The following is a 25,438-nucleotide window of genomic DNA, read 5'->3' on the forward strand; positions in this document are numbered from 1 at the left end:
GATTTTAAAAATTCTTGCCCGATAAAAATGCTACGTTGACACTGAATAGCATTGACTATATTTTAACGGAACGCCGCGGCAGGAAAGCTAGTCTAAAATATATTATGTTGTGTATAATTTTTAAAGGTTGAATATCGTTTTGTCATATCTGTGACACTACATCCGACCAGACAGATTTTTTGAATAGGTTATCCTCAATGTCACTTACGGGTGGAAATGACACAGTTCGTGCTTGTTTTGAATTAACAGCCTACTATTTAATTTAATGGCTTTTATTTTAAAACAAAAATGTTCATGGACGTTTAAGTACCTATGTGTAATGTACCATTATTAACAAAATATGCTTATCGTCATGTCTTTGTGAACTCGGGTCATCGGTTGCATAGCAACGAAATTGTTGATATCAATAATAGTTGAAAAGTTAAGAATAAAAGAAATAAGCATTAGTGTTGTACTTAGTATTTTAACACGAAATTTTCCTCTTTGTTTGTATGGTACTAATAGTATAGTATAATAGTGCAATTTATTATAATAAGTTTATTAAGCTTTTGAGAATGGTTGATATATTTTTATTACTATATACATATATTCTTGAAATAAAACCTTGTTTGGTAAATACTAATGAATTGTTAATTTGTTGCAGATGACATGAAACGTTTGAGTTAACGATGTGGGGATTTGAATACGCAGTGTATGGTCTGTTATTTTCACGATGACACAGGTTAGTGGAATTTTCTGCGAATACCTTTTAGAGTAAACATGATTCACAATCGAGAAACCGGATGTCTTATATAAAATAACTTTACCTTAAAAGTAAAGGTAAGTAGATTATAAATTAAATTTGAGTAGGTATACTTTTATCAGTTATATTTTTATATCGGAGCTTTTCAAATATCTTCACTTTGTTATGTACAAAATGTTGTTTACAATATAATAATTTTTCTAAGATGTTAAGTTTATAATTTCATATTAATGGTAGACGAAATATTATGAGTTTCTCTATATTTGTAATTAACTAATAAACTTCACAATATAATGTATAATATATGTTAAAAGAAATAAAGAAATTTCCCATGATTGCGCTCCATTATTATAACCCTAATAAATTGAAAGAATGTATAAATATTTTAATTAATAGGCATCCCTCATATATTTTTATTGTTATTATTATTAGTAATAATAAATATATGGCAGTGATTAGCAATGTCGCAGTCTGCGCTGGGCTTGGGCGGCGAGAGGCGCTACTCAGTGCCCTCAAACCCAATGTTGCACGATCCGCGAGGCATGCACTCTGAGGATCTACACGCCTGGTCTATTTACAGGTAATGCTCTTGTCCGTGCAGCATGCTATTGTACTTACGACAATCCTATTACTGATTTGAAAACAAAGTAAAGCCTATTAAATAAAACTATGGAACGTTAGAACAATAGATCATTTCCGAATCTACTGTTTTAATTAATTAATTTCTTAAAAGTGAAAAAGAAGTTTGGTTTTAAAAAATATCTTGAGACTAGTTGATCCAGCAGGCGAACAACGACTGAAGTTTAAATAGAAAGAAAAAATTGATAGGGACACCCTAACCAACAAGCAGTGTGAAATGTACCTTTATACTTACATGTCTTCATACCTACCAAATATATACAAAATAACTGTTTGCGCGCAAACAAAGAAAAAAACCGACATCAATTACATCGACAAATATACGCGTTATCAAAGATTACTCAAAAAGTACTCATCAGATGTCGATCAAATTTAAATGAGACCACATGACAAGCGTCAGCTTTTGACTAAACAAGAATTATCAAAATATGTACACCCGGTGAAAAGTTATGTGGTATAATACAACGTAGGTCAACGAAAAAATAGTCAAATAAATACGCGTTATTAGATATAACTCGAATACGACGACGCGTTGACGCAACGGTCACAGCACAGGTGGTTGCGGGATCGATCTCCGCACTTGGCAAACATTTGTATTGACCATACAGATGTTTGCCGTGGTCTTGGCGTTTGTGCTTGTGTATTGAGTATGTTTCCGGACGCTGACATAGGAGATAATCCTAGTTGAGTGTGAGGCGCTTATTTCACATGACACGCACACCTTTCCCAGTCAAAAGTTCTGAAGTAACATACATAAAAAAAATGCAGTCGAATTGAGAACCTCTTCTTTTTTGAAGTCGGTTAAAATCTATAAAAATGGGTCGAGCCGTTTCGAGAGAGTACAATTATAAACACCGTGATACGAGATATTTATATAGGTATTAGATAGGTATGTTTTTTCAATTTAGTTATTATTTTCAGGCAAAACTTAAATTCGGATTTTACTGACAGCGCTCTTGGTAGCACTGACAAAAGTCCTCTGCCATATGGAAACTTCCAGCTCCGTGATACTACCGTTCAATCTATTTTATCTCACCCTAGATATGGACCTAAGTAAGTGAAATATTTAGTGAAATATTTCCTAAGTAATTAAATAAACAGGATGTTCGTATTAGTAACTTCCCAAATTATAACTTGTTAACCTTTCAAGAATCTTTACTGAGTATGACTAATTTTTGTGAAGGTATTGTGGTTTTTTTACGTTGCTTTAATATTAAAGATTTAAAAATTCTATCATAGTAATAACTTCCTTATTTTGATAAATTGATTGGAAATCGATGCTACAACAGTTCTAAAATCAAGTTTAAACATATTGGAACTTATCAGGTCACGTTTAAATTCGAAGTCAAATAAAATGCTTCTATTATTAATTAAAACTGAAGTTTTACTTCATTATAATATTTTTAACCGTGTTTTAAGAAATGTAATGTATTGTTTGCAGATCAGCTCTCGGTTCCAATATGTACACTTATCTTAAATTCGGACTACCTCGTGTATTTCCGCCGAACCACAACGGCTCACAAAGATCTGGAACACCGAAGCCAAAGACTTCTATTGGAAGTGGAATGAAATCTGTCCCAAGGTATAACATACTTTAATGGTTTTTTTAGTTGCGAGTAATTGTATGACTATATTATAGTTATCCTAATCTTAAAAAAAAGTATTCTTTTTTTAATTATTTTTCACCTTTGACTCAAAAAATACACCAAAAGATTCTAGATGAATTCAGATGTCAGCTCTAATTCAGTTCAATTCTTCACTATATTGCTTTTAGTTGCATCCATTCGATGTAAATTATTTCACTAATGTCATGAGGTACGGAGAAGACACAGTTGAAATAGTTCGATGCGATCGAAAAACCGACCTTGATTAAATTTAGAGGTCTTTTTAATTGGCTGTTCTGATTATTCCTATAGATAGCCTTTCATTTTTATATTAGGATACAAAGACAGACACGTGGTGTGCGTGAAACGTCATCTGGTTACGATAGTTCGGACAATGAAACGTCGACAAATTATAAATACAATCGTAAATATCGTTCCGATCCTGACTTTAGGATGCAAAATCTTCACAACTCATATCAGGTAAAATCTCTCTTTATCGTTTTATATGACCTTTTGAAACCTTAACGCTTTACAAGTTAAATAGTAAATTAGTTGTAAAAGCTTTAATCTTTACTATTCGTCTAGTTTATTCATCAAGGAATTAATTTTGTTCTATGAACAAACAGTAAACACACTTAAACTATAACATACATTAAAAAACTGTAGTCGTGTAGGGTTTTTTATCTCATTATTATTTTTATTTCAGCACGCTACAGGTGTTCCATTAGTCGCAATGCAACAGGCAGGCATACGAGGGGAATCCCATTGGACTAATTCTAGACATAAATCAATCAGCGAAGCAAACTTATTAGGAATCGACTCAAAACCAAATCGATCATATACGAACAGACGGAACAGTGTCGCGGACTTTATTCCAGACAACGACCATCAGAGGTATTGCAATTACTGTCATTTATATGATTTGCGAAGTTCAATTTTTGTTGGTGAAATCTTGTTATCGCTCAAGATTTTTTTGAGTCTTGTCCACTTCATACACAATGTAATAAAAGCACAAATCATTTATCGAATTAAGCCAAAATTAGCCGTTGAACATTTTTAAGCCTATTTCATAACTGTTGTAAATTACATCAATCTATTAATTATGTGATTGACTTTAGCGTTTTATGAATGATTCTTAATATTACATTACGAAATCTATAATTACGTGTAATATGAATTTTTACAATGGCAGTGTAGGTGGACAATGCTAGTTTTATTAGTGCGTTTACCATAGGTTTCTTCTAATGTAGCATAACATTACTACGGTTCATGGCTTCACCTACGCAAGTTGTGATTTGCGATGAATTACTAACTACTAATTAGTATCTATAAGTACTACATCCTTAGCTTAATCGTAAAGTTTATTATTTATTATTAGGAGACAGAATAACAAAAAACATTTCATTTTCATTGTCAGTTTTTATACTTTCGTGTTTATAATATTTATATGCCTTTATATGGAAATATTGTTTTGACACAGCTACCTCATGCCATCATCTCATCTCGGCGGAAGGATGTCCAAAGCAGGAAGTCACATGTCCCTAGCTCAGTCAAGGAAGCACTCGACATTAAGACCTGGAGACCATTTAGACGGATACACACACTCCGCTTACATTTATCCTAATTATTATGTACGTATAAATTTTATAAAAACCCTTAAGTACCGAAAAATATATTATTGTAAGCAACACTTAAGATACACGCAAGCATCTAATTTTTTAACTTTTAACAATTAGACGACTGTAACAAAGTTCACAAGTAACAAAGTTCTTAAAAATTAAAAAAAAAACCGTTTGTTTCATTTGTCTTGTACAATATTTTGAAATACCAGCAATATTATGGTATGTCGTTTATCATACAATGTCTTCAAGTAACAAATCGATGTTTTCCGAAAGAAAAAATGTTATACTTTTCGTTCGAACATACTTACAGGTAAACAGTTTAGAAATAACGTCACCAGAAAATAAATCCACATTACTCGTGTCTGGCCTAAGTTTTGAAGTAAAGTCTGGAGAAATTCTAGCAGTTTTAGCCACTTCGCAGCAAGAAGCAACTGGTTTGCTGGATGTTTTAGCGGGTGCTAGAAAGGCGAGTATAACGTATTTTATTGTTACGACTGTTAATAAGCGAAAGACAGCGGTAAATATTCTGCTCGAAATCTGGAGAATCCCGACAAAAGAAGTACTCCAACCTTACAGAAATAATATTGTTCTCAAGGAGTGTTGTGTTGGTAAGTAATATAGCCTAAGCAACTGAGGTAGGCCACAGCAGGAAATTTCCTGCTTAAAATATGGAGTAGCCCGACTGGGGTAGTAACTCGACCGTGCAGAAGATCACAGCTAAATAATACTGTTTTCGAGCAGTGTTGTATTCCTGCTGGTGAGTAAGGTGACCAGAGCTCCTGATCGGAAATGGGAATGAGGTCGGCAACACGCTTGCAATGCTTCTAGTATTGCAGACGTCTTTAAGCTGTGGTAATCGCTTACCATCAGGTGAGCCGTATGCTTGTTTGCCGATCTAGTTACATAAAAAAAAACTGCTGGTTAGGGTTAGTTTTAGGATCGGTAACGCGCTTGCGATCAGAGCCGGTTTTAGGGGAATGCAACCGGGGCTACAGCCCGGGAGCCCTCCACAAAAGAGGGGCTCTCCCAATAGAGACTTCGAAAAAAAATAATTCAAATTCAGACTAGTAAACATTACTAAACAACTTTTCTTTTTATATTATATTCGCGTTTTACCGTTTAAAAAATTTGTCAATTTTATTTGGAAAATAATTTGGGGCCAAGTGGCCTCCACTCCTTTGTTGTCACAAGGCCTCCAGACATCTAAATCCGGCCCTGCTTGCGATGTTTCTGGTATTGCATGCGTTCGTAGGTCACTGTATACTATCAATAAGCTACGGTAACCGTTTACCATCAAGTTGAACGTTCGTTCGCTTGTCACCCTAATGATACATAAAAATTAGTTTAAGTAGTAGGTTTTGACGCCTAAACATCGGGGTCGCGGGTCGAGTACCGCTCGGGATGGATATTTGTATTGGTACAAATGTTTATTTCTGGTCTGGGTTATTATCCTTGTGGGTCTCCACATTTCTCATCAACATCATTTCGTGTCTCTGAGATGTGATGTTAAACTGTCGGTTCCGGTTATTATAATAGACACCTGATGATGATGATGACCTGTTTATGTGAGTATATTTACACGTTTATGTCTCACTTTAACCAGTAAGTATATCACAATTATCACATCTACACCTACACAATACCATATCCTCAGCCCCTAGGTTGCCTGGAAGAGATCCCTTTTCTGCGAAAAGGTCGTCCTTTGTCCCTTATGACACTTTGTTAAAATCAATGTATGTTATGTATGTTGTGTACTGTTATGTTACACATACATATATCATGGCATGTCGTGGTGGTGGCGAGAAAAGTCCAGTTATATTAGTATGTATGTATAGGTATTTACGCGTATAAAACATTGAAGGTAATAAGTATGTGGTCCACAGAAGCTATCGGGTGACATCGTGGTCAACGGGCAGGCGGTGTCGGCGCGCACGCTGCGGCGCGTGGCGGCGCACGTGCGCGCGGACGCGGCGCTGTGGCCCGCCATGTCGGTGGAGCACACGCTGCGCTTCCACGCCGCGCTGCGGGGGCGCCACTCGCACGCGCAGCTCAAGATGGACGACCGGGACCGGGTGAGTGCAGAGAACTAGATTTTCATTCATTCATTCAGCCTGTATCATCCTACTGCTGGGCATAGGCCTCTTTCTCCATGTAGGAGAAGGATTGGAGCTTAATCCACCACGCTGCTCCACTGCGGGTTGGCGGATATGTTCCCTAATATGAACCGACAGCTTAACGTGCTCTCCGAAACACGCTGGGGTGACCCACAAATACAGACTTCCAAACGAAAGGAATATTTGTACAAAGGAAGTAACTGCAGTAAGACACTGCAGGAAATTTCTTGCTCAAAATATGGAGCAGCCCGACTGGCGTAGTACCTTGACCTCACAGAAGATCATAGCTAAATAATACTACTTTCAAGCAGTGTTGTGTTCGTGTTGGTAAGGTGACCAGTGCTCTTGGGGGAAATGGGGATAGCGTCGGCAACCCGCTTGCAATACTTCTGGTGTTCAGGCGTCTATAGGCTACAGTAACCGCTAACCATCAGGTGAGCCATACATAGGTTTTGCCGACTATATAAAAAATCATATCCATCCCAAGCGGGATGGGATTTAAGGCGTAAGACTTTGTTTCAAAACTATAGTCTATTGAATCTAGATTGATATAATACCAGTTTTGTACGTGTATAGGAAAAACTTGTTATAAACTAAAATATTGACATATATCCCAAAAGTTTATCATAATAATTAGGTCTCCATGTCGTTGTATACCAATCTTACTGTTGAAATGGTTAGTACTTAGGTATCTGTAACGACCTGTGTATGTCTTACGTCTGGATAAAATAGAACAGACCAAGTCCATTAAGATACATTAATAATTTGAGCTTACTTTGTCTTGCTACTTTACTTATTGAAGTGATTACCTAACCTAAAATCTATAACCATTCTAAAAATATAAAAATTTTGGACGTTTTCCAAATTGTCATTATAAGATATGAGTAATTAACATGTAACAAAACTATTTTCCAGATAAATCTACTAATAGAAGAGTTAGGGTTGGAGCAAGTTCGCGATACGAATGTGGAACGGTTAACCCGTTCTGAAATCCGTCGGTTGAACGTCGCTTGCCAGCTATTGCTCGACATGGCGATCCTAATCCTCGACCAGCCCACTAAAGATATGGACATCTTCGACACTTTCTTCCTGGTTGAGTATTTAAGGAACTGGGCGAGTACAGGCCGCGTTGTTATTATGTCGATACATCCACCTACGTATGAGATATTTGCTATGCTTACTAAGGTAAGTTTTAAGACCTATTTTAAGCATTTCTACTAAACATTCCAAAGTGTATTTGCGAAACATATAATTTGGGAAGTATACCAAGTACTTAGGTAGCAGATACACGTGAAATCGTAATACTATTGTTTTTGATTTGTTAGTTAGTATATGTGTACATTGTCTATTTACATGTAATAATCACAAGTAAGGCAAACCAGTCATTAATAAACAAACCTTGGAGAAGAGTCTTAGTTATAATTGGATTCCACATTACGTTACATTTATATTCGAAGCCACGTTATGAATAATAAATGAGGAAAAATTCTTTATTATGCATAAGAATGTGTTTTGAAATTTTTAACGAAACTTTTATTTCAGGTAGTTTTAATCTCAGCCGGTCGCACAATGTTTAGTGGTTATAGAAGAGACATGTTGCCATATTTCGCTTCCATTGATTACCCTTGTCCTGCTTTCAAGAATCCTTCTGATTATTATCGTAAGTATACCTTACTTCAATAATTTATCATATTTTTTAAAGTAAAGACAACTTGCTGTACCAAAATTATAGTATTACTGAACCATTCGTAGAAAGTAAACCGTAATCGAGAGTAAGTAAAAATTATTAGAATTATTGAAGTAAATAAATATAGTAGGAATCAATTCTTCAAGGCTGCTTTTGTCTTAAAATAAAAAAAAAACATGTTGTATTCATGTGTTTGTGTTTATAGGTTCTAATTTCGGAAATAGGTATAGATATAAACACAGTATTGAAACAGAGTGTCTGCCTATTTAAAACTACATAACTCAAGAAGAAATTATTACATATCGTGAAAAAGCTATTCTATTAGCATCCTATCTGTATAAAAGGTCATTTTCATCCCTTAATGACAACGAGGTATCACGTAATATTTTTACTAAGCAAAAGTGACGCCAATTCTCTTCTAATGAAATAGTGGACCTGGTGACGCTGGACGACCTATCGGCGGCCGCGATGCTGGAGTCGTCGGGGCGCATCGAAGCGCTGGCCGGCGTGTTCGCGGGCGCGCAGCAGCCGCCCGAGCCGCCCGCGCCCGTGCCGCTGCCCGCGCCGGCCGTGCGGCCCGGCGTGCTCCTGCAGGTCTTCGCGCTCGTCGAGTGAGTGCTCGCGTCACCACATGTCGTTCCGTTCCATTCATTTACGTTGGCCGCGCCTGCGCAGCAACCCAATGTCTTGTTGGAGGTGTTGGCTCTCATTGAGTGAGTTGTTACGTTAGTTCATTCCCAAGTCATTCCATTCCATTCAACCACGCCGCCCGTGCCACTACCCGCTCCCGCCGGTGTGAACCGATGTCTTGATACAAATATTCACGCTCATTGAGTGAGTGGTTACGTCACTATATGTCATTTCATTCCATTTATACCTCACATGAATTACATAATTACTAAAGCTTCTAAAATGTTAGGCTTTGTCATTCGTAATAGTAAACTATTTTGCAAGCCAACCACAAAAATTACTATCTATAACACTTATGTACGGAGTCAGATGGAATACTGTTCTTTAGTTTGGTCACCGCATTATAATGTACACGAAATAAGAATAGAACATAATTCAGAAACGGTTTCTAAAACACATTGCCTTTTCGGGTGGATTACATAAGCGCCTTTATTCATATGTCGATAGACTAAATCATTTCAAAATGGACGGCCTATCGACGCGCAGAAAGCTGCACGACATAATATTTCTTTACAAAATACTAAGAAATAAACTTAATTGTCCTGCCCTCTTGAGTTCGTTTCAATTACACGTTCCACGTTGTCTGCCTCGACGCGGGCATATAAACTCAGGTTTATTGCATCAGCCGTATGTATGCCAGAACTAACCTAAAAAAATTCTCTGCCATATCCCGTATATCGAAGATATATAATAGTATATGCGAGAAAGTGGATGTTTTTAATGATAAATTACCTGCCTTCAAAAAAGTTGTCTTGGGATTGCTGAGGGATTAATTAATTATAAGTGATTTTTGTGTTTGCTGTTTATGTTTGTTTTTTAACTTACTAAATCTATTTTTAATTATACTCATCTGTATTTCAATTTGAAGATATAATATTTTAATAATACTAGTGTTACATTTTTTTTTTGTGCATGTTGTGACAACTTAAAATGTTGCGCATTTAAGCTTAATTGTAGTACCTATAGTTTTTATGTGAAAATTATAATGTAGCAACTACTGTTTGTCCAAATGAAATAAATAAATAAATTTAGTCGCGCTTCGCTCCAATGTACTCATGCAGGTCTTCGCGCTCACAGAGTATGTTGTTATGTCACTTCATGTCATTCCATTTCATTCAGTCGCGCTGTCTGCGCCTACCCAGAGACTCACTACTCATGCAAGTCTTCGCGCTCATTGAGTGAGTTGTTACGTCACTTCATGTCATTCCATCATCTCATTGAGTGAATTGTTATTTAAATTTTTTCCGTTTAGATGTTTGTTACCATCGTATATAACATATTTATTTTTATGTATCTATATTATTCTTTTATTATTATATATTATGTATACACATTTATTTTGATATATCTTGTATGTTAAAGAACTTCCTTGAAAATGTAGTCTTATATCTATAAGAGTAGTTTTGCGTGTCTAATGAGTGATTTGTAAACGAGTAAAGTAACATTGTATATTTGTATCATCGAAGGTTTTAGTTGATTAAGTTAGGGTTGGCAAACTAAAAAAAAAACCAATCTTATATATTAATTTCTTCAGTGTCTTATTTTTTATATTTTTACTTTATGTAAAAAATTTGATTAATTCGATACTTGTAATAAGTGTTTATAATAATATTTCAGAAAAAGTTTGGTGTACACGCAGATGACAACACTATCCAATGTTATCACTCGAATAATAATTGCAGCAATTATGTCTCTTATCACTGGCACGATTTTCTGGGATTTGCCTTCAACTGATCCAAAGGTAAGAAAGTTCTATTTATTGCGATAGTGTATTTTGAATTCTCATAATACTTCTCACAATTTTTAAGTGTAATAAATAGTGTCTTAATTAGAAGGCCCATTCATAAATTACGTTATACGAATTTTACGTTTTTGACGCCTCCGGGCGTCCTTGTCACAGATAGTCACATTTATTGAGATCCCACCAACCTTGTATGACGTCACATTTTTTTTAAATAAACACCTATAAATTATTATTTATTGAATCAAAATATCAGTTTTGACATTTTTTTTCTTTTTAAATTATTTTTTAATGAATAATCGACAATCTAACATCGAAAAAATACATACGTATATAATGCATATTTGACACCCGGACTCGGGATGGCTGTATTAACCGGAAGCGTGTGTAGTTGACGCAGGGCGACCGCCTGGGCTACCACTACGCGGCGATGTGCGTGTGCGCGTGGCCGGTGTGGCTGTGGGCGAGCGTGCGCGGAGCGGGCGCGGCGCGCGCCTGCGTGGAGCGGGACGTGGCCGCCGGCCTCTACTCGCGCGCGCTCTACGTGCTGTTCGACGTGAGTAGTTGACGTAGTGTGCAGTTGACGTAGTGTGCAGTTGACGTAGTGTGCAGTTGACGCAGAGCGACCGCCTGGGCTACCATGTGCGTGTGCGCGCGCCTGCGTGGAGCGGGACGTGGCCGCCGGCCTCTACTCGCGCGCGCTCTACGTGCTGTTCGACGTGAGTAGTTGACGTAGTGTGCAGTTGACGTAGTGTGCAGTTGACGTAGTGTGCAGTTGACGTAGTGTGCAGTTGACGCAGAGCGACCGCCTGGGCTACCATGTGCGTGTGCGCGCGCCTGCGTGGAGCGGGACGTGGCCGCCGGCCTCTACTCGCGCGCGCTCTACGTGCTGTTCGACGTGAGTAGTTGACGTAGTGTGCAGTTGACGTAGTGTGCAGTTGACGCAGAGCGACCGCCTGGGCTACCATGTGCGTGTGCGCGCGCCTGCGTGGAGCGGGACGTGGCCGCCGGCCTCTACTCGCGCGCGCTCTACGTGCTGTTCGACGTGAGTAGTTGACGTAGTGTGCAGTTGACGTAGTGTGCAGTTGACGCAGAGCGACCGCCTGGGCTACCATGTGCGTGTGCGCGCGCCTGCGTGGAGCGGGACGTGGCCGCCGGCCTCTACTCGCGCGCGCTCTACGTGCTGTTCGACGTGAGTAGTTGACGTAGTGTGCAGTTGACGTAGTGTGCAGTTGACGCAGAGCGACCGCCTGGGCTACCATGTGCGTGTGCGCGCGCCTGCGTGGAGCGGGACGTGGCCGCCGGCCTCTACTCGCGCGCGCTCTACGTGCTGTTCGACGTGAGTAGTTGACGTAGTGTGCTCTCCGGGGCACGGTGGGGAGACCCACGATGACTAACAACCGGACCGGAAATAAATACTTATTTGTATCGGTTTTGGTTTTGTATTTGTGAACACAAATATCCACTCCGAGCGGGAATCTATTCAGCCTGTAACATCTCACGGCTGGGCGTAGGCCTCTTTCTCCATTGTTTCTCAAGGTTGATTAGTCCTCCATGTTGACAAGCGCAGTGTGGGAGGCCCTCCAAACGAACTGACGGTCTGATTGTTTGGCGATAGCTTGGAGGTTTATGTCCAGCAATGACTGCGATAGATAGGCTGAAACGAAACGACATTCTAATTGGGATAAGAAAATAATGACTCATCGGTTGTCACTTAGCTTAGCCACCCCTCGTTATCAATTAAATCGTAGTGAATTAAACGCCTGTCGGAAAGGGTTACTTCAAATTGGACTGTTTGAACACGGCATCCTAAACTATATCAAATATCAGACGAGTCACTATTTTCTTAACACGAATGGACTGTATATATCAATTGAATAGAGCGTTGTTATAAACTTTGTGTATGTAGTAATTTTCACGTTGATTTTTCAAATCAATCTACCTAAATGTCTATGACATGTATAAAAGCTGTCACAGGTTCGATCCCCGCACATGGAAGACATTTATATAGCCAATACAAATGATGTCCATGATCTGAGTTTGTGCTGTTGTTTGTGCTTGTGTATGTATTGTGTTTCCGGACCCCGGCACAGAGTAAATTCTAGAGGGGCCCGTTGTGTGTTGGCGTTAATTTATTTAAATACAAAATGTTTTAGATTATTATGGTTCATGTCGATTGACATTAAAATCGTTTTGGATAAAACAATTTATGACTTTTTTGTTTTAGCAATTTCTGGAAATTTGGTCAGCAATACTAACATGGTTGGCGTATTTAGTCCCGAGCTACGCTATGAGCGGCTTGTACGCGCAGTCACTTGGAACTTTTGATGGATTCTATATCTATTTAGGTAAATATTACATGTTAGGTTTTCAATAATAATTATAACAACACAAAGCAATATGCATCAAATAATATATCTTTATTATATTTCTAGTTTTGCCTTCTCTATATGAGTTTTTCAAATTCTTTTTTTCGTTGCTTACTATACATTATTGTTTCAGGATACATGCTGTTATATCTAATTAGCACACAGATGCTGTGTCGAGCAGCGATATTTTTAATACCAATGGAAAAAACAGCGTCGATACTGGCTGGTTTCTGTCTTCTACTCACTACCCTAGTCAACGGGGTAATGTTACACCAACAAGATTTGCCTTTTTATGTAAAATGGCTGGAATATGTGTCTCCTTCGAGGTGGACATTACCGGAGATACTGCGACGAGAGTTGAGTGAAATCGCGCTAAAGAGCAGTATTAGTAAAGATTTAAGATGCACTAATAAACAGGTTTGATACTTTATTAATAACTTTTTTATCGTTTTTTAATAAATTTTGATTATGTATGTATTTTGATATGATGATTCTTTTAATTATTATTATTGGTTATGAAATTAAGGCAAAAAGATTTAATTTTAATTTTTAGTGTTTATTATCTATTCAAACGATCTTTTGGTCTGCTAATATGTGTCACGTTTTAACTGAAGGTTTATAGTTTTTTGTAATCAAAAGAGTTTTTATACCCATACATACCTGGGTACTTTTTTACAATTAGATACTATAGTACCTGGGTGACCGAGCTCCGCTCGGTATTTTTAGTAAATCGTGAAATATTAGTAGTAGAAGAGAGAGTTAAAATGATTCGCTGCCGGTTTGGACGAAGTCTTTTTTAACCGATTTCAAAAGAGGAGGAGGTTACTCAATCCGGCCGGAGGAAACTCAATATACATATATATCTTATCTATCTATAATCTATAATATATATAAACGCGAAAGGTCACTCATCACGAAATCTCCAAAACTATAACACCTAAAAACTTGAAATTTGGTAGGTAGGCTCCTTATAAGACGTAAGCAACCGCTAAGAACGGATTTTATGAAAAACGACCCCTAAAGGGGTAAAACGGGGGTTGGAAGTTTGTATGAAAGTCCTATGTTTTTGAAGTAAGAGACTTGACATTTCAAATGCAAGCTCTATAGATGGCGAGGAAGTGTCCAAATAATACATCGTAATCTATATATAAAAGAGAAAGTTCACTGACTGACATCACGAGAACTCAAAAACCGCTGGATGGTCCATCATCCAAGATGGACAAAGATGAAATTTGGCAGGAAGGTAGATTATAGTTAGTAGACGTACGCTAAAAACGGATTTTGCGATATTCCATCGCTAAGGGGGTTTAATTGGGGTTGATAGTTTGTATGAAACATATACAGCAGCAATAAGTTCGCCTGATAGGTTATTCATACTGCAGCCTGAAAATAAAACTATAAATGTGGTATATAGAGAGGTTTTATAAAAATAACTATTAAATTATACTTAATTGTGCCTTACTGTACTGCGGTCACCAACCCGCCTGCCCAGCGTGGTGACTATGGGCAAAACACATGAGTTCACGTTGTTTTTGGCGTCAACTTGTGGAGGCCTATGTCCAGCAGTGGACTGTATAGGTTGTAATGATAATTGTGCCTTTGAAAAAGTTACTCAGAGTGATAAGCATTTCAAGTGACTGAAATAAAAAAATAATTTGCGTTAAGCATCTTAATAGTAATGCATATCTTCATAACCACGCGGACGTAGTCGCGGGCAACAGTTAGTGTATTATAAAACAACGTTCCCAAAAGCGTATGTGATCGATTCCGTCAAAATCGACTTAACGGATTTTCATGCGGTTTCACAAATGGAGACAGGGCTTCAAGAGGAAGGTTTACGGAACGGCAAAGCCGATTTTGATGAGAGTTTCACTGGAAGTTTGCCGGGAAAACTTTGTGACAAACTGATTTCAACGCGGGCGAAGCCGCGGGCACAGCTAGTATATACATATATATATTTTTAAATGTATGTTCGGGGATAACTTCGTCGTTTATGAAAAGATTTTGATAATTCTTTTTTTGTTGGAATGGAGATATCCCTGGTGTGGTAATATGATAAGGAAACCAGGATCTGATGATGGGGTCCCAGAGAAATCGAGGGAAACTCTGGAAAATCCGCATAACGTTTTGCTGGGTGTACCGATTCTGATGATTTTTAACTTAATCGAAAGCCGATATTTATCATGTGGTTTATATTTCATCGAGATCTGATTACAACTTTTGGAGTAATCTTTGATAATGCGTATTTCTTGACTATTTTTCCATGCACCTACATTGTATTACTTGTCGATGTAATTGAAGTCGATTTTTTTTCGTTTGCCTGCAAACACAATTTAATAATGTCTAAGCAAATATTTGTCTACGCTTCAGCCTGTAATATCCCACTACTGGGCATAGGCATCTTTCCCCATGTAGGAGAAGGATCAGAGCTTAATCCACCACGCTGCTCCAATGCGGGTTGGCGGATATATTCCCTACTATGAGTAACGATCGCTATCAGGTATACATGATAACAACCGGGGCCGACGGCTTAAAATGCTCTCCGGTAGGGAGACCCACAAGGACTGCACAAACACCCAGACCACGACAACACCTGTATGGCCAATACAAATGTTTGTCATGTGCGGGGATCGAACCCGCAACCGCCAGCGCAACAGGTACAATCCATGTCTGTAACCGTTGCGCTAACGCCGCGTCACAATTATTAATAATGAATTAAAGCAAAATAAAAATAAAAAATAACGATAAATTAAAAATTGATATAAAATACACAATTACAAAATTGAGAGTAATTGCTTCTCAAAACTGATAGGTGCTCCAACAAATCGTGTTTGTTTTGAAAATCATATTTAAATACGAATTACATATTTATAAAATATGAATCATATTTTTTTACCGACAATAATAACAAATATTAATAAATATAAAAAATCAAAAATGAAAAATAATTAAAAAATAATAATGATAAAATATGAATAATATTTTTCGATTTTACCGACATAATAAATAAAAAAGTAGGAACAGCCTATTTAAATAAAAAATAACCAGTGCAATTAGAAAAAGAAAAAGAAAAAAAATTGACCAGGGACATGGGGATTTGAACCACGATCTTCTCGGTTGGTCCCGACCGACCGATTTCCCACCGAGCTATTGCAACTAACTTGACAAATGCGAAATTTACTTTCGCATTCTAACGATATTTTTTTCACTCCCTAAAAACAGGGATAAAACGACATTTTTTAAAAATGAATCCTAGCTAGATGGATTTATCTCCCCCGAAACCTGCTGTATACTAAATATTATGAAAATCGTTGGAGCCGTTTCCGAGATTCAGATTATATATATACATATATATATATACAAGAATTGCTCGTTTAATAGTATTAGATTTTTAAAAGAGGTTTTTGTATATAAGACTTAGAAAGATTTTTTTTAAACTTATGTATCATACTCAAGTCAATATTTTCTTTCAGAGGCAGCACTTGGAGATAATAGTACAGTCACCTTGCCCACCACCCAACGGTACCCAAGTGTTATCCAACTACGATTACTTGAAATCGGATAATATATGGGAATGGACGGACGATAGTTTTATGATAGCTTTGGCTATTTTTTACGCAATTTTCGCTCTAGTCGCCATCTTTGCATTCGTCTTTGACTGCACGAAATATGTCAAAACAAAGGAAAAGGCATCTAGGAAAGGTCATAAAGTAACTGTCAATAGGCCTTAATAAAGGTGCTCTTTTAGTATATTCTTTACGCCATTTTCGGTGCTAATTAATCGTGTTAGTGATTTATTCGCTACTTGTTTATATAAGGCATATTTTTGGAGTAGTGTAATAAGATTATGAATAAGTGAAACATTGTCATAGTTTAATAGTATTTTTTTTTTATGTAAAATACTGATTTTTTATCTATACATAAATTTGTATAGCATGTTCAAAAAATTTATATGATTTTAGGATAAGCTTAACTCAATTAGTTAATATTTAAAAAAAATCGATGTACAAAAATATTATTAATTACATGAATTTAATATTTAGATGTAATAAACTAAATAAAGAAGGCTGAAATAATTTGTCTTCCGTCCTTAGGTTTTTTTAATTTTAGTAAGTTTATCTAAATCCTCATTAATATATGTATAAAATTCTATGTACAATACTTTAAATGGTGTCTATTTAATATAAGAAATTTATCACAATTTAAGATTTTAGGTTTTTATAATGTATTATTCAATCAAAAGTTGTCAGAAATTTTATTGTTATTGTAAGAGGCTTTTAATGCGTCGTCTTTTATACTTTTTATGAATTGCTCAGATTAATAAACAAAAGGTTTTTCCTTTTGTTTATTAATCTGTGATGAATTGTATATTATTAAGGAAATAAGCGTTCGGAATTTTTCTTTTTTTAACGAAAAATTACGAAATTATTATTTGTATTCTAAAAATATATAAAGTTCAACACTGCCGTTGGAAAATGCTCGTATATTTTATAATCGGAATTGTACTTATACAATTTGTTTTTAGAAATTTATTATAAGTTTAATATTAAAGTCAATTATTCATTAATAATTTATGAGTTAATTTTATGTAGAAAAGTAAAAGATTTTGATCGAGGAGCCATAATATTAGAAAATATTGTTAAGTTACCTTTGCTTATTATGGATGAAAATAAAAATAGATGTAACAGTGTAAAATTGTTTTATTTAATTAAAAAAATTATATAATTAAAAATTATCTAGACAATAAACGGTTAAAAAGCATGATATTAAACATGATTTTATAATAACATTAAAAATAACTAAAACTTTATAATGCATACACCCGTTATATTAAAATAAATAAATTATTAAAGCATTAAAACTTTTTTCAACATGAAGACTTCATGTGTTTATTGATTTTGAAGCTCTTGAACTAAAAAAGGCAGTCTCAGTTACTTTTTTTATTAATTGTAGCTGTGCCAGTCTACGTTAACTATCTTCGCTACTATGAAACAATTCGTGGTATCTTTTGCAAATTTCACAAACGCACGGAGTTATTTTCTTATTGTAAATCTTATTGAATTTCGGATTATTGTTGTTATTCACTTCTTGATCGATATATCGACTTTCGAGTAAAATTTTTTGTAATCTTTCTTCGTTTGGTACTTCGGACTGTTCTGTTTCAGGTTCCCTTATTCTGAAAAATAATGTAGTTTTTTTTAATTATTAGAAAAAAATATCATGTGATACTGCTGTATCTAGTATAAATAAAAATAATATATAAAACACAAGATTTTACTCTTTTATTTAATACTATATATACTAGCTGCATTGCTTACTACATAATATAAACTATATTTAATATAACAAAAAATAGTCCATTGTTTCTATACTAAATATTGTCGAGACCTACCCCTGAACCTCACCAGCACCTCTTACTCACCAGAAGGACACAACACTATTTGAGTGCAGTGTTATTTGTCTGTGGTCTTTTGTAAGGTTGAGGTACCTTACCAGCTGGGCTGTTCCAGATTACGAGCAAGATAATTCCCGCTTGACCCAACCAAGTAAATCCTTCATAGACTTCTTAAAATAAATCAAATAAAATATGAATTCTAAACTACATATCTCAAATATAAAATCACCGTCTCTCATCGAACAAGTCACTATCTTGTGAGTTGGCATCTTTCCAGTTATTGGTACCAGTCGTAAGTGAGTATACAGCGTACTCTTGTCGAGGAGGACGTAAAGGGCTTGGTGACAAGGACACACGGGATTTGGATAGAGGGCTGGAGATATAAAATAAGGATGTTTTACAGAGTTCAGAAAATAAAATTATACAACGGTCAAATTAATTTTTATGTACGTTGATAGTGTGTCAAATTAAGAATCCAAAATTGTGTACCTACATACAAGAATACGGGTATGAGTTATTTGTGAGTTATAGACCTTGTGGTAGCGGTTATCGTAGCGACACACGCCTGCAAAACTAGTAGCATTGCAGCCAACTCTACCCCAAACCTTCCCCAGGCAGCTCTGACTACTTTAACTACGCCATTAGGAACACAATAGTCCTTGATATCACTATTATTTGGTTGTGATCTACAGTAAATTACTGTATAGTTGAATCTATCTTTTTATTTTTTTAAATTGATGACAAAATGTAAAACGACATACCTACCTCTTCTTCTTCTTGTTGATTAATGGCTTTCAATAGTGCCCAATGAGCACAGATGATTTCGCCAATGTCACATACCTACCTCATTATAACACCATTTATAATATTTTTAATTTTCTATATACCTACCTACATATGATCGTCAAAATGACACCAACTCAAAAATTATTTATTTACAGTTAGATTTTATGGTCAGATATATAATGTATAAGACACGATAAAGGTATGTATTAACGTTAAATGAACATAGAGATTCCTGTAAAACGTATCCACAGAATTAACTAAGTATGCGATTAAAATGCATGTTTTATAACTCACTTCGGACAACGACATGACGAGTGTACTTTTGCATCTTGAACATCATTTGTCAAACTGCAGCACGACCGGGAGCCGTCTGATCGCGATCTCGATCTTGACGATCTTCTAGTTTTATTGCATTTAATTCTGGAAAAAAAAATGTAATAAATTATGCAGGTATATACCTAATGTGACCGTTGTTCTTTTTTGGCTCAAAATGGAACATCAGAACATGGAACAACATTTTTCGTTAATCAGCAGGTTTATTTATTTACCCATTGTATTAATGCTTACACAGACAGCTGCACATAGCACTAAACACTTGTGCTGCAAGTATAGGTTATCCTATGCTGTAGCGCCTATTGCTACTGCGATAAGGGTTATATTTTGAAAAAAAAAAAAACGGGACTCTTGCGTCCCGGGGTTATCTTTGGCGACAATAGGACACACAACTAAAAAAATGAGACGGTTTAGTTTAAAACGTCTGGTAGCCTGGTCACGTTATGTATATCTACAGTTAGAACCTATTAAACCGGATGCTGATAAAGTTTATGCCGAACTTAAGTCATTGATGGGATTTATTAGCTGGAGGTAAAAAGTCTTAGGAGCTCCTTTGAATCAGCCTGTAACATCTCACAAGCTCTTTCTCCACGTAGGTGAAGGGTTGGAGCTTAATTCACTAGCTTTTCCACTACGAGCTGACGGATATAATTTTACTATGGTCCACGATCGCTATCTTGTGTTTATTATAACAACCACGACCGACAGCTTTACGTGCTCTTTCAGGCAAGGTGTGGAGACCCACAAGGACAGACTGGAAAGTAATAGTTGTAGAATTATACAAATATCCCTGAGTGGGACTCGAATCCGCAACCGCCAATATTTAGGCACCTACTCGGTACACGCACCACTATACCAGAGCGGTGTCAGTATGGACTCTTGTTTTATCAACGAATAAGCTACAACTTTTGGACTCACAGATTGCAAATAGAAATGTCTGGTTTATAAAAATATTTTGAAAGTGAATTGACATCAAATGTATTGCATTAGTTTTTAGAGACAATTTAAACTGTGTAAATCGACACCAGCAATTTATACTAAGCTAACTCATAAAAGTGAACTTTTCAATAGAGGCTTATAAAAGGGAAAAAACGTGATACCTTTTATATTAATTAAGAAACTTATTTGAAATTTGGTATCTTTAATAGTTAATTTATTCATTGCAATTTCACATTATTATTACAAAAAAAAAGACATTTATTAAAGCTCCATTAAAAAAACCAATTTATCGAAAATTCGAGTTGGCGTAGAATAAATTGTTGATGTCGAAATATGAATTGAATACGTTTTAAAGTTGAATTTTTTTTGGTCTTCTATAATTATAATTACTTTCTTGTTTATGTAATCAATATTTTTCTATTGATAGGATAGTCTCAAAGTTATCACTATTAGTAGACTGCCTTTGCACTTTTTTAATATTGAATATTGTTATTTTATTTAATGTAATTCCGAATGTAAAATAAACTATTAAATAAATAAATAGAAATTTAGAATGATGTTTTACATTTAATTTAGAATTTATGGCAGTTTTTACTAAATGGAAAGATAACTTAAGATTACACAGGAACCAGAGTGTCCACTGTCCCTGGTTCTTGATGCAAAAGGACATCTAAACTTTTATGTCATAGAGAGTGTATAACTCACCCAGAGTTATATTGTGACTTTATATAGCCTATGTAAATTATTTAAAAAAACAAAATGTTATAAAAACAGCGTCTTCTATATTTATATTATGACACTACACGTTATACGATTTTTAAATGTACCTGTGATACTGTGCCGAGTGACACACTTGTTTCTGTCGAGATGTCTCAATATCTGCTCGTGGACTGCAATGGCATACTTTCACTTTTGCGGTGCTAAACATGTGAGAGTGCTTGTTCCATACTTCATCTATTCGGACTTTTGTAGCTATCTCAATTTTTGGAGATAGGATGCCCTAGTCATAAATTTTTTTTCTTAATTAGGCTAAATTATACAGATAAATTCGGATAATGATAAAAGAAATTATATCATAAAATTAAAATTTTAAATTTCTAAAAGGCACCAATATCTTGATAAAAGAATTTTAATATAAGTTTTTAATTTCTATTTAATTTTATAAGTGATAAATTTTTACACTTTTATTTTGAGTATTGATTTAGTCATAGTTTGCTGGATATTATTAGTATTTACTGGAAAGTCCTTAGATCTCCTCATGAGAAGGTCTACACCATCGGTCGAACACATGTTAGGTGGAAATAGTACATCGTTGATCGCTCCTAGATATTGAGCTAAGATGACACAGTCTCCGGTTGTACAATCCTCACACCATTGTACTAATTCACAGTATATTGTTTCGTCCTCTGTAACAAATTTATATTTGATTATTTTTTTAATTTTGATCAAATTGTTTTTTTTTTATCTGCATAATAATTAAATAAAAGTACAAACTCAACAAGCATGAAATGTTATTCAGGGCACAGCTCTCTTGAAATCTCTTGCGAAAGTAAAAGATATCTCTGAATGCAAGTGGGAACACAGGTGGCAGTAAGCATGTCTGGTAACTCGTACCAAGAGCAAACATGGTGAGTGATACACGTCCATCTTGACACAACCAGACACCGGGACATGATACCTGGCATATTGGAACTTTTTAATTTCACAATTAAAACATAAACGATTTTTCTTTAATTTATTGTAGAAGATTTTGCAATAATAACTTACTTTTTGAACTTCTATTTCAATAGTAAGCTCAATAACTTTCGGCATATTTAAGTAGGTATAATCACATCACTAAGTTTTTTTAGAACGGTTTGAAATAAAATATTCATAATTTTTGTAAATAAGTTCTTCTATGGAAGTTGATCTATGGAATTTCATTTACGTTTTTAATCAGACTCGACATTTTATTCGAATTTTGGATACGTTAATAAAACAAAAACTTTAAAGACTCACGTTTAATTTTAATAACTTTAATTATTGGTAAATAATTGAACAAAAATTAAACTACAACTTCTGAATTTCTTATCGACATAATGACATTACGTGACAGAAAAATATTTATGTTTTGCAATACGGTTTCCATAGTAAAAGTATTGCAAATCGAAGAAAATAATTTTACTACTTAAAAAATTTAAATACGTTTAAATTATCTGTAGATTTTATTTTTTGTAAACCTTTGTTTATTTAGTTTGGTGGTGCAGTGCTGAACAGCTGTAAATTAATTTTTAACAAATAAAGAAAACTAGTTTTGTTATATCAATGATAAAGTCATAAATTAGTAGCTTGGTATTAGGCTAAGCTACTAGTTAGTACCTAGTACTTTAAATTATAAATTGATGAATTCACTAGTATGGTAGTGCATAATAGATACTAGATAGCTACTATTTCAAAATGTTGTAATTTTTCTGGTAACACAGCTATATGGCAAACAAATGTTAAAAATAAAATCGCTAAAACTTAAAAATAATAGTTTATGCTGGCTCTTATCGAGATCTTGTAAGCAATATTTACGTAAAATGTCTACCTCACAAACAGTAGTCCATTGGTTCCGTTTGGACTTACGTTTACATGATAATCTTGCACTACGCAATGCAATAAACGAAGTGAGTATCCACAAAACTATAACGTTTTTATCAATATTGTAATAAGACACACTGAAAATGCCTATTATTTTTTAAATATTATATTTCAGGCTGAAAACCGTAAACACAATTTAAAACCCATCTATGTTATCGAGTCAGACATTAAAAATAAAATTGGCGCAAACAGACTAAGATTTCTTCTACAAAGCCTCCAAAATTTAGACGAAAATCTTCGTAAAATAAATTCTCGTTTGTTTATAGTGAGAGGAAAAGCTGTTGATATCTTACCAGAATTATTTGAGAAGTGGAATGTAAAATTTTTAACATTACAAGTTGATATTGATGCAGAATTGGTTAAACAAGATGAAATAATTGAAAACTTTTGTGAAGCAAAAGACATATTTTTAGTGAAGAGGATGCAACATACTGTGTATGATTTCAACAGTGTTATTAAAAAGAATAATGGTGGTATTCCACTAACTTACCAGAAATTTCTTTCACTAGTTGCTGAAACTCAGGTAAAAGACACTGTTGAGATAACTAAGAATATTTCTGATGAATGTAAATCTGCAGATTTTGAATCGGAAGATTTTAAAGTTCCGACATTAGAAGAAATAGGTATTAATGAGTCTGAACTTCTAGAATGTAAGTATCCCGGAGGTGAAACTGAAGGGTTGAAAAGACTCGACATATACATGAGCAAAAAACAATGGGTTTGCAATTTTGAAAAACCAAATTCATCACCAAATAGTATCGAGCCAAGTACAACAGTATTAAGCCCCTATATAAGTCACGGTTGCCTATCTGCAAAGTTGTTCTATCACAAGTTAAAACAAGTAGAAAATGGAATGAAGCATACACTACCACCAGTGTCACTGATGGGGCAACTTATGTGGAGAGAATTTTATTATGTAGCTGGAGCAGGAACAAGGAACTTTGATAAAATGGTAGGGAACACAGTTTGCACACAAATACCTTGGGGAAAAAATGACATCCATCTAAAAGCATGGGCAGAAGGAAAAACTGGGTACCCATTTGTTGATGCAATAATGAGGCAGCTAAAGCAAGAAGGGTGGATCCATCATTTAGCTCGGCACATGGTGGCATGTTTCTTAACAAGAGGAGATTTATGGATATCATGGGAAGAGGGGGCTAAGGTATTTGAGGATTACCTCCTTGATTATGATTGGTCTTTAAATGCTGGAAACTGGATGTGGTTGTCAGCCTCTGCATTTTTCTATAAATATTACAGAGTTTATAGTCCAATCGCATTTGGCAAAAAGACAGATAAAGAAGGTCTCTACATAAGGAAATATGTTCCAGAACTTAAGAAATATCCAAGCGAATTTATTTATGAGCCATGGAAAGCTCCCAAGTCTGTACAAAGAACTGCAGGTTGTGTTGTAGGTGAAGATTATCCTAACAGAATTGTTGATCATGATAAAGTACATAAAGATAATATACAGAAAATGAATGCAGCTTATAAACTTAACAAGGAAAAGAAAGCTTTAAAACGAAAAAGGTGATAACTTTTTACACATTAATAAGAAATAAAAAGAGAATGTTATTGCAAAAAATGTTTTAAAATAATGTGAATTTTTATGACCTGTTCTATTTTACTTTGAAACAATATATTTTGTAAGTTTTATCAGTGTTAATGAATAAAATGTTTATAAGTTACAAAAAAAAAAAAAAAATCGCAATTACAAATACACAATTTTACAATTTATTTGTTTTCCTACTTAAACACTATTTACAGTATTTTAGATAATTTGCCAAAAGTGTAAAACGTTGACTTTTAAAATAAAGTTTTAAGATGAATTTGCGTATATTTCTAGTAATTCAAAACTATCATGATATTTAAATCTTATCAAAATATAAATTCAATAAATAAATCATGATCAACGTGAAACGAAGAACCGATGCTTGTAAAAAAAACCGACTTCAATCGATGAAAAAATAATTAAGTAAAAACGCGTGATCAAAGATTACTCAAAGAGTAGTCATCAGATCTTGATCATATTTTTATTTGGATAACAAGACAAGCACCACCTTCCATTTTAAAAAAGAATCATCGAAATCGGTCAACGCAGTAAAATGTTCTAAGGTAGCACGTTAAATAAAAATACAGTTGAATTTTTTAACCTACA

General features: G+C 35.1%; 3 protein-coding genes across 3 annotated transcripts; 2 read left to right on the forward strand and 1 right to left on the reverse strand.

Moving 5' to 3' along the window:
• The first annotated feature begins 1,203 nt into the window (after window positions 1–1,203).
• LOC123654589 (ATP-binding cassette sub-family G member 8) lies at window positions 1,204–17,138 on the forward strand. The gene is made up of 16 exons (XM_045590486.1): window positions 1,204–1,322; window positions 2,303–2,434; window positions 2,823–2,963; window positions 3,321–3,465; window positions 3,692–3,879; window positions 4,466–4,616; window positions 4,918–5,073; window positions 6,491–6,679; window positions 7,637–7,906; window positions 8,264–8,381; window positions 8,839–9,019; window positions 10,716–10,839; window positions 11,231–11,395; window positions 13,067–13,187; window positions 13,342–13,625; window positions 16,682–17,138. The coding sequence occupies exons 1-16, from the start codon at window positions 1,204–1,206 to the stop codon at window positions 16,937–16,939; spliced, it is 2,742 nt and encodes a 913-aa protein (XP_045446442.1). The 3' UTR covers window positions 16,940–17,138.
• A 752-nt stretch (window positions 17,139–17,890) lies between these two features.
• Window positions 17,891–22,503, reverse strand: LOC123654590 (spermatogenesis-associated protein 6). The gene is made up of 6 exons (XM_045590487.1): window positions 22,429–22,503; window positions 22,156–22,339; window positions 21,898–22,067; window positions 21,489–21,661; window positions 19,684–19,809; window positions 17,891–18,384 (listed from the first exon to the last, which is right to left on the reverse strand). Exons 1-6 carry the CDS (start codon window positions 22,471–22,473, stop codon window positions 18,177–18,179), a joined length of 906 nt encoding a protein of 301 aa, XP_045446443.1. The 5' UTR covers window positions 22,474–22,503; the 3' UTR covers window positions 17,891–18,176.
• Window positions 22,504–23,128: 625 nt separating this feature from the next.
• Window positions 23,129–25,109, forward strand: LOC123654591 (cryptochrome-1). Its single transcript, XM_045590488.1, has 2 exons — window positions 23,129–23,309; window positions 23,399–25,109. Exons 1-2 carry the CDS (start codon window positions 23,139–23,141, stop codon window positions 24,812–24,814), a joined length of 1,587 nt encoding a protein of 528 aa, XP_045446444.1. The 5' UTR covers window positions 23,129–23,138; the 3' UTR covers window positions 24,815–25,109.
• The last annotated feature ends 329 nt before the right edge of the window (window positions 25,110–25,438 follow it).

The sequence above is a fragment of the Melitaea cinxia genome, chromosome 6 (assembly GCF_905220565.1).
Source record: "Melitaea cinxia chromosome 6, ilMelCinx1.1, whole genome shotgun sequence".
NCBI classification, from domain to species: domain Eukaryota; kingdom Metazoa; phylum Arthropoda; class Insecta; order Lepidoptera; family Nymphalidae; genus Melitaea; species Melitaea cinxia.

What these genes read in the sequence shown, in the direction of transcription:
- LOC123654589 (XM_045590486.1), top strand. Translation starts at nt 1,204, where the DNA reads ATGTCGCAGTCTGCGCTGGGCTTGGGCGGCGAGAGGCGCTACTCAGTG. An exon ending in CCAGACAACGACCATCAGAG is followed by an intron (nt 3,880 to 4,465) that starts GTATTGCAATTA and finishes GTTTTGACACAG; the next exon opens with CTACCTCATGCCATCATCTC. An exon ending in TGGATTCTATATCTATTTAG is followed by an intron (nt 13,188 to 13,341) that starts GTAAATATTACA and finishes TTATTGTTTCAG; the next exon opens with GATACATGCTGTTATATCTA.
- LOC123654590 (XM_045590487.1), bottom strand. Translation starts at nt 22,473, where the DNA reads ATGCCGAAAGTTATTGAGCTTACTATTGAAATAGAAGTTCAAAAA. An exon ending in TTGAAATAGAAGTTCAAAAA is followed by an intron (nt 22,340 to 22,428) that starts GTAAGTTATTAT and finishes CCAATATGCCAG; the next exon opens with GTATCATGTCCCGGTGTCTG. An exon ending in TCGTCATGTCGTTGTCCGAA is followed by an intron (nt 18,385 to 19,683) that starts GTGAGTTATAAA and finishes ATTATTTTTCAG; the next exon opens with AATAAGGGAACCTGAAACAG.
- LOC123654591 (XM_045590488.1), top strand. Translation starts at nt 23,139, where the DNA reads ATGTTAAAAATAAAATCGCTAAAACTTAAAAATAATAGTTTATGCTGG. An exon ending in TACGCAATGCAATAAACGAA is followed by an intron (nt 23,310 to 23,398) that starts GTGAGTATCCAC and finishes ATTATATTTCAG; the next exon opens with GCTGAAAACCGTAAACACAA.